This window comes from Labrus mixtus, chromosome 12 (assembly GCF_963584025.1).
Source record: "Labrus mixtus chromosome 12, fLabMix1.1, whole genome shotgun sequence".
In the NCBI taxonomy this organism is placed as follows: Eukaryota; Metazoa; Chordata; class Actinopteri; order Labriformes; family Labridae; genus Labrus; species Labrus mixtus.
In genome coordinates, this window is record NC_083623.1 from 10,704,203 (window position 1) to 10,713,461 (window position 9,259).

Genomic DNA, 9,259 nt, shown 5'->3' on the forward strand with positions numbered 1-9,259 from the left:
TGCCCTACGCAGCTTCCGTACACGCTCCCATATGGCCACAGAAGGTCAGTCATGGCAGCCTGCGTGAAGGGACTTGACAAATGTATGTTTTCCTTGAGGTTACTACGAAACCACCAACTCCAAAATGAACGTAAGTGAACCGAACAAACTATCTGTTATCGGTTTTACTTCCTAGCTTGCTGTTATGATTCTAGATATTATCGTTTTAAGGTACATCCAAATATAAGCTAACGTAGCTAACATACCCTTAGCTAACAAATTCAACCTTATACGTTACGTGTTACCTGTATCGATCACCAATGATTCATGTGTTGTTTCTTATTTGTTCCAGGGTTTTTGTCCACATCGCTGTGTCGTCTTAATGCCGAGCAGCCACCGAAATTTACTCCTCCACCTAAACCTGTCATCATAGACAAAACACAGACTGAAGCATCTTTAAGGAAGTATGACACTTTGTTGTTAAACAGACACGACATCACTGACACTCACAGATATTACGAACATGTGTGTACTATGTAGAGTAAATGTTGTCTCTGTCTCTCAGGTTTCTGAGCCCAGAGTTCGTCCCTCCAAGACAGAGAGCAGATCCTTTCAAGTTTTTCATAGAGAGGAAAGACATGATTCGCAGGAGGAAAGTGCTCAACATCCCAGAATTCTATGTTGGTAAGAAACCTGAGATATTTCCTCTGATGTGAAGAGTTTAAAGAGTCCCTAAACCTTTTCCTTTGTCTCATCCTCAAAACCAACAAGTGAAATTACTGCAACTAGCTCTACTCTTAACAGAAATAAACATGGTGTCCTAGTTTCTTCAAAGAGAAGGGGTCAAAGTTACTCCAACTTTTCTCTTATTTCCTGTTTCAGGTTTACAATAAATTTTAAGTGTTTAATTTGAAGTTTTGTTATCCATGCCTCGCCCCACCCCCTTGCTCCCTATCCCTCTTCCTGCATCTTATCCCATCTCTCCCCCTATCCCTTTCCAAGCCCGGCGCAGTCTAGTCCTGTGAAGGCTGTTTCGTCATGAGCCGGGGATCCGGCCTGAAGATTTCTGCCTTTTAATAAGGCAGTTTTTTCTTAACACTGTAACTTTTGCTACTTTGCTAAAGTGTTCATGATGGATAGGCCGGATCTTTGTAATATAACAATGAGTAAGGTCTTTTTACCTGCTCTTTTGTAATGTTAACAGACAATGAGTAAGGTATTTTACCTGCTTCTTGTAAAGTGTCTCGAGATAACACTTGTTATGAGTTGATGCTATACAAATAAAAATTGATTGATTGATTGATTGATTATCATTGACTTATTAACCTCAATTGATCCGAAACGCAGCCTGAGCTCCTCTGTTTGTGCTTTTTTTTTTTTAAAAAGTAGTTCTCACACCTTAGCTTAACTTTTTTATTTTGCCTAGGGATGTACAGATCTGACTTTTAGAAAAAAGTTTAGATACCGGTACTTTATTTACAAGTTGTGTGCCTCAGTGTGCAGGGACTGGGATCAGTGCTAAATCACCTTTAATTAAATCTCAGCACACTTGAAATATCAGGGGAAAGTGCACCACCAGCTTTTTGAAATCTGACAAAATCCTAATGATGCTGGTTGAGTGTTTTTATCAGGAGCATGAAACACTTGAACAGAACTTCATGTCACGATCTCTTCAGGAGCTGAGCACCCTAAAATTTAAATGAATTCTGTTATGAAATCATGTTTGTCTACAGGCATACATACTAGTAAGAATAGGAGACTGCCAGCAGGAAAGGCACCGTTTCATGTTCAGGCTTCTATGTTCAACAACACCTGGCACCGATATTTAGAGTTTGTATTGTGTAGAATAAAACATGTAAATACAAAAAAAAAATCACAGCACTAACTACAATAAATAATTATGTTGTTTGTAAATCATTTGCTACAATATTACATCTTTACAGATTATTTTGTAATTAACTCAGCAGATATAAGCTGTTTTTCTTCAAAGATGTCTTAATGATTCTAATCTAAATGATGTCGCTGATTTGAATGTGTTCAGGGAGCATCCTGGCAGTGACCATGGGCGACCCTAACGCCAGTGGGAAAAGTAACCGTTTTGTCGGTATCTGTATCCAGAGGGGCGGGAAGGGGCTGGGAGCCTCATTTGTCCTGAGGAACATCATTGATAACCAAGGTGAGTTTAAATTAGTATCAGTCTCAGTGCTGCTTTACTCAAATGTCACACAGACTCAAATGTTATTTGTCAATGTGAATATATTCATTTCAGCGTCTGTACCTTTCACTAAAGTCTAAATTATGACTTTAAACTTTTTTCTTTTGTCAAACCGAAGCCTGCTTAATTTGAGATATCTCTGTAACAATAACATAAAAGATAACAATGAGTCCTTTTATAAAGTGCACACTGCATCTATTTGATACTTAAAGATGTCTTGACATGTAAGAGCAGGTGAGGCGTTGGCCTTCGGGCGCAGAGCACATGTTTTAATCTTGTGTTTCTCAGGCGTGGAGATCTGCTACGAGCTGTACAGCCCTCGCATCCAACAGATCGAGGTGCTGAAGCTGGAGAAGAGACTGGATGACAACCTGATGTATCTGAGAGACGCTATGTCCGAGTACAGCACCGTGGACCCCAACATGAAGCCTGTGCCTTTCTCCCCCACTGGAGAGGTGCCGGTCAACCAGGTGAGAGATCTTATAAAAACACAACAGGGATATGTATCAAAGAGGCGGATTAAATGGGACTCTTGAAGCTCTTCTTTTGTTTTGATAATTTAATAATTCATGCTCAGACTCTCTGTAGGATTCTTTGTAAATTGGACTTAAATCTCTAACTCTGTGAATGTTTACTTTGGAAGAAACAATCGGACAAATGTAAACAAACTATTGAAAATGACAGCAAACTACAACTTCTACTGATAAATCATTCCTGTCTTTTTCAACAGCTCAGGGTTAGGATGCGCCCAAAGCCGTGGTCCAAACGATGGGAGCGACCTAGGTTTAACATAAAGGGAATCCGCTTTGAACTGGCTCTGACCCCCGAGCAGATGGAGCACGCTCAGAAGTGGGAACAGCCTTGGAACGAGTACGACATGATGAAGGAGTACGACACCTCCACGCTAGAGGAGCAGGTCCGCAGCGAGGTGCAGCGGGAGATGAGCAAATGAGGAAGATCCTCCTAAAATATCTTCCATCTATACCATCATATCAACAGACTTTTCATGATCGGGACGATTGGATTATGAGCTTTGCAGAGATGTTGGAACACTGTCCTGGATCATCATCCGCTTCAAGTTAATGCAACAACAGTGAATATAAAGAAGAGGTAGTAAGGAAATCTGTCTTCAGTCGGCTGTATAGTTCACTTTTCAGTGCCACTGGTCTTAGCTATCTGTTCTGATGTTTGAAGTGGTTTCTATAATAAAATCATATAAATCATCCAAACTTTTTGTTCTACATTGAAAAATACAAATTAGAGTCTAAGTTTCTGTTTTGGTATTTTTTAAGGGTTTTGTTTCTTTCATTTAAGCTGTATGCTTGCATTGGTAAAAAAAAAAAAAAAAAAGTAATAGCAACTTGACACTAGATGGCAGGATTCCTCTATTTATGCTTCCAAAAAGCAGTTTTCTAAGCAAGCCATGTTGTGTCATTAAGTGTTTTGGGAGCTGCTGCAGTCCTAAATGAACCGACTGTCTTATTTCAGTTCAAAAGGAAAAATAATCAAGTTTACTTAGCTGTCTTTTAAAAAATTTTTTAGCAACTTCTGGGCTGAACCTGATTAAGATTTCTCTATAACTGAACCAACCTGCTCCTGGGAACAGGCCCCCGCTCACTGCACTTTGAAAACAAGCCTGGTATCCAGGGATCATACACCGAGGACACCCGGTAGTGTTTTACTGTTGTGGATGGAAAATTGTGGTGTCGAGATGGCATGTTAGAGCGTCAGCCGGGGTAGTATAAAAACACTTGGACTCCTTATGTTATGTCTGCTCTGTGTGAGTGTGTGTGTGTGAGTGTAAACACCCTGAACGAGTCCCTGCACTCTAATTTCTCCATATTACAGGATGAGACGCGGAGAAAATGGTCTCTAATACAGGAGTAGCAGATGTTTACTGAGCTCATTACGGACCACACACATTTCCTGTGCGGAGATAGAGAGGAATAAAGAGGCAGATTATTCTGCTACGTTTAAGGTAATGGGGTGGAAGAAATGCACTCAGACGTCGGTGTAAAGCAATCCACGTTATGGGGTTATGAGTGGGGTTAATTCTCTGATTTCTTTTCTGCCACATTTCTGCACCTGTTGAACAACAATATGTCCGTTTCTTTTCTTTTTTTTTTAAATTCCAGCTCATTTTCCCTGACCTGCAGCAAAGAAACCCATCTGCTCTTGTGTACAGTTTTCTGAGAGCAGCATCCTGCACATTGTCAGTACTCTACCCACTGGAACCGGCTGGCCCCCTTTCACCTCTTCATTTCGCACTCTCTGTATTTTTCTGTTTTTGGACTGATGGATGTCCACGTGTGGAGGCGGTAACAGAAATGTTTATCCTCACAGCACATTAATGCAGAGTCTTCAGAAGCATTCCACCGCGACACCGCTCGACTGGTAAACCAGTTTAAACCGCAACGTTACACAGTCTGAGTTACTGCATCGAGGAGACTTCCTGCCTTGGTGCGTGTGTGTGCGTGTGTGTGTGTGTGTTGTGTGTTGTGTGTGTCAGGATTGTGATCTCAACTGTATGTGCCTCCCATGCCCTCAGGTTGACTTCTCTGCACCTGGAGTGAAGTTAAAGCCCCTTGGCTGGGAATGGAGATCAAACACTAGCACGCACACACACACACACACACACACACACACACACACACACACACACACACACACACACACACACACACACACACACACACACACACACACACACACACACACACACACACACACACACACACACGAGCTATCATATCAGCCTTCACAGACAGACACCTCAAACAGTGCCAACAGTAAACGTCTGGGACAGCCTTTTCTGTCAATCCTCCCGCGAAACACGACCCTCATGTTCACGGTTGCCGCAGAACCAAGGGCGGAGAATGCAGGTTGGCCGAGCCCATAATCCCACCCCTCAAATAACAACAGACTGTAAAGCATGGCGGGCCGATGATAGCTACAGTGCCACACTACTATGAAGGTCAGAGCAGGAATGTAGGGAGGGACACACTCCTCTAATCTGTCTTCCTCCCGTGGCCTTCATCTCTCTCGCTCTTCTCTTGGAGGGAGGAGAGCACCAGCTTTGAAAAGTTACCAGGTTGATGAATTGGAGAGGATGTGATACAGAGTGTGCAGTAACTCCCACAGGTTGTGTTTTTTTTTTTTGTTTTGTTTTCTACTAAACGCTGCTTTTACTCGATGTGTAACATCTCTGTCAGTGTGATTTCTTACTCTCCTGTCTGGGGAAATTAGTTTCACTCTCTCTGTCTCGGAGTGTGAACTGTGTTTGAGCTGTCTGTGTGTGTGTATGACAAGTGCAACGGGATACTGGGCCACCCATAGGCCCCAGGTAAATTACACCCTGTCACCGGGTGTGTACGTGTGTGTATCCACATGTGTGTGTGTGTGAGCTGGGGCCACCCGTAGTCCTAGGTAAATTACACACTTGAGTTTCACCATATGTTTGCAGTGAAACGACACGACCGTCTGCTCCTCTCCGACTGTCCCGTGGGGCCCGACGGAGGCTCCTGCTGCCATCACTCCTTCTTTGTTACACACTCACACGGGCGACCCGACAGTGCGACAGCTGCTTGGAAACATTACATAGCAAGCAGCTGATGCCTGAAGTCGAACAGGCCGACATCACAGTTGTTTTATAATGCGATCCAGTGTGTGTGGAGAGGACCTGGCAGCGCTACAGGAGTCAAGGGTTCATTTCCAGTCGGGGTGAAGCATCCTAAAAATGTTACAATAAAAAGTGTCCATCAAATGGGCGCAAGGGTGAGTGTAAGGGGTGGGGCAAAATATCGATATAGCACTTTATCATCGACTTGGCTCTTGTGATACAGTTATGAAATCGCTGGTGCCAAATATCAATACTAATTGAAGAATACAGGGCTCTAAACGGATTTCCTCGCCAATCTTACTTACATGACTCCTCACAGGGGAGCTCATGACATGAGCAAGGGTAACAAGAACAGAAGTTCACTGGCCTAAGAAGAATTTAACGGCAGGGTAATGTTGATTAGAGGTGAAACTGACACCAAACTGCAGTGAATAAATACATTAATTCTGCTCTTTACCTTATCAGAAGCATTGTGTATTCCTTAGTTAATCAGTTATCCTGATGCATGATCATAGGACTGTCTTGCAATATATCGCTGCATGTGAAATTAATGTTTTTGTGGTCTATGTATCGTGTACAGTATCATGAGTTACCCTGTGATACCCACCTCTAGTGACCGTACGTGACAGGACACCGAGGTGACGTCAAAGTCACTCGTCAGCGTTGCATCTCCACAAAGTTGAGGCTGACAAGGAACTTATGTGGGTCAAGTTCGAACAACGCACTTGATCCTACACCACAGGAGCTTTCCATGTTTATCTATCGCTGTGTCGTCACTTTGGTTGGGATAAAACTCTTTGTAATCACAAACCCAAGCAGAGATACACAAGTGATGTCAGTCGACCAAATTCAAAATTATACAAGTGTTTTCACTGGATGCTTATTGTTGTACTGTCTGTGACTTGTACATAAACTTTGCATGACATATTGTTACAGTGGCCCTCTCATTTAGGAAGGTATTTTATTTAAGAGTGACTTTCTGTATTGGAAGATTTCAAAATAAAGTAAATGTTTTACTTTTTTTTTAAGTAATCCGACTTCCCAATCTGCACTTGTACAGTACTTCCTCAATACTCACATGCTCATCTCATACACTGATGGCAGAGATTTCTAATCTTCCTATGAAATGTCTAACGCAGTCACATAAGTTCATACACTGATGATATCGCCTTCTGGTGCAATCTGAGTTCAGTATCTAGCTCTAAAACCCTTCGTCATGCATACTGGAAGAACCTGGTTTTGAATGGCCAATCTTGGAACTAGTGGATGGACGATCCACTATTGTCCACGAGCCACAGCTGCCCTTCTATGTTTATACTTTGATTCAAATATACCAAAGTTAAAATGATAAGGCTAGTGATCTTCTGTGTTTTTTTATGTTCAAGGAAGGCCTAGAAAACACACCCAAAAACAAATCAATAAAAAAAACCCAGCTGACTGAGATTGAGTGTGGTAGCTTATTGCTTTTGTTCTTTTGTTCTCATTGTGCGTCCACAAACTCAAAATAAACATCACAGACATACACATGAGACACACTCATCTGCAGTTTGAACAATTTAGAGTCTCAATTAAGGTTTTAATCACATTCCAGCCTTGGGAATAACCCACTGGAATTGACATTGTGGATTAATCTCAGCTGAAAATATCCCCCACAAACACATCTTTTACCTCTGTTTGAGTGGTATTTACTATAAACTACCATTCCCAACAGTTGTGGGTTTTTTTTTCTAAAATCTGATCCATCAATGTTGATTTTGGTTCATTTTTTTAAATGTATTTATGAACAATATAGAATATCACCATTAACCCCAGTGATGTCTTTGACTGCAGGTAACCAATTTAAAAGCTATTGTAATTGTGAGTACATACATGATGTATTTCAGCCAATGAGAAATGAGAAGAAGAAATAATCTTAAAAGTTGTCTTTAAAGGTGATCCAGATGAATATAGCAGCTATTTGGATGTAATACAAATTCAAAGTACAATAAGTAATGCATGTAATCTGCCTGATAACAAACACCTCATTGATTCTATGCCTGCAGGATGTGAGCATTAAGATAAAAACAAACATAAGTCTCTCACCAACAATAACAGTGTGTGTTTCATGCACACACAAACTTATTATGTATTGACTCGGTGCCACCTCATATTTCTGGCAGCATTCCTGCACATCTTCAGCTGCCACCTGTCGGAATTTGTCCTTTATGTTTATGTGCTCTCTTCACTCATATTTTGTGTATTGTCATCTTTTAGGATGTCCCCATCCACATGCCATCCAGGATAAGAGCACCCAAGGCTGTTTGATGCATTCTTCACATTTCTTTGATATCGATGCCTGTTCCTGCCACAGCTGGCGTGTGTTTCTGAGTGTGTTCAGTTGTGTTTCAGCGCTCCAGACATGCGAGCCAGGTCATAACACGGCACATTATTCGTTATGATGGGTTGTTATTCCTGTTTGGTCATGATGACCCAGCCTGGTACTTACAAAAAAAACAGCAACAACAAGCCATGTGGTCTTAAAAAATTGCTTTGATGTGAGGGATAAATTGTGGTAGGAGTTCTTGAAGTTGTATTTACTTGCCCCTAGGGGGCAGCCTTATCTTTGTCTCCCCACTAACACACCTCTTGCACAGCTGGTCTTCTTCTCTCCTGAGCTGTAATTGCAGCTCTGTCCTGGGAAATAGAGGGAGGAAATCCCAGAGCTTTCGCTGCGCAACAATGACAATAAAAAAAGAGGTGAGGAAAAGAGGAAGAAAGCATTTCAGCTGAGATGAAGGAATAAGGGAGGCTTAAGGAGGGAGACGGGAGGTGGAGGAGGTAAAGAGAGAGAGAGAGGGAGAGATGAAGGAGAAAAAGCAGGGGAGGAGGGATGTGTCGGTGATGGTAGTAAACGCTTGAGTTTATTAACCTCATTTAGCTGAGAGGCTGCGAGTGAGCGAGAGGGGAGGAGTGGTGTGTTCATACTGTGAACGCAGGGCTGGAGTTTGCTAATGAGAGCTGAAAATGCACACACACACACACACTCTCACACACTTTCCTTAGCTAATACCAGATTCACCTTGATCTGATGCCAAGTATGCAGGCAGAAAACACATTCACAGGAGCGGGCACTGCTAGCTCCATCTCTCTGGTAAATGGACTTGTACAGCACTTTTTCTAGTCTTCTGACTGCTCCGAGCGCTTTTCACCCTGCAGGTCACACTCACGACACATTCACACACGGATGGCAGAGACTGCTATGTGAAGTGTCCCATTCATACACATTTACACGCCGCTGACGCAGCAGTCGGACCTGCAAGTGAAGTGTCTTGCCCGAGGACACTTCGATATGTGCAGTCGCATATCCTTTGTTCTCGCTCTCATATGAAACGGCAGCTGAGAAGCACTCCTGCCTAAATAACCATTGATACACAAAGAGGGAGTGGATATAATGGAGTTAACAATCC

At 42.3% G+C, this 9,259-nt stretch overlaps 1 protein-coding gene across 1 annotated transcript; it reads left to right on the forward strand.

Moving 5' to 3' along the window:
• On the forward strand, window positions 1–3,417 carry mrpl19 (mitochondrial ribosomal protein L19). Its single transcript, XM_061051934.1, has 6 exons — window positions 1–130; window positions 332–443; window positions 545–663; window positions 2,021–2,155; window positions 2,483–2,664; window positions 2,925–3,417. The coding sequence occupies exons 1-6, from the start codon at window positions 52–54 to the stop codon at window positions 3,144–3,146; spliced, it is 849 nt and encodes a 282-aa protein (XP_060907917.1). The 5' UTR covers window positions 1–51; the 3' UTR covers window positions 3,147–3,417.
• Window positions 3,418–9,259: the final 5,842 nt, after the last annotated feature.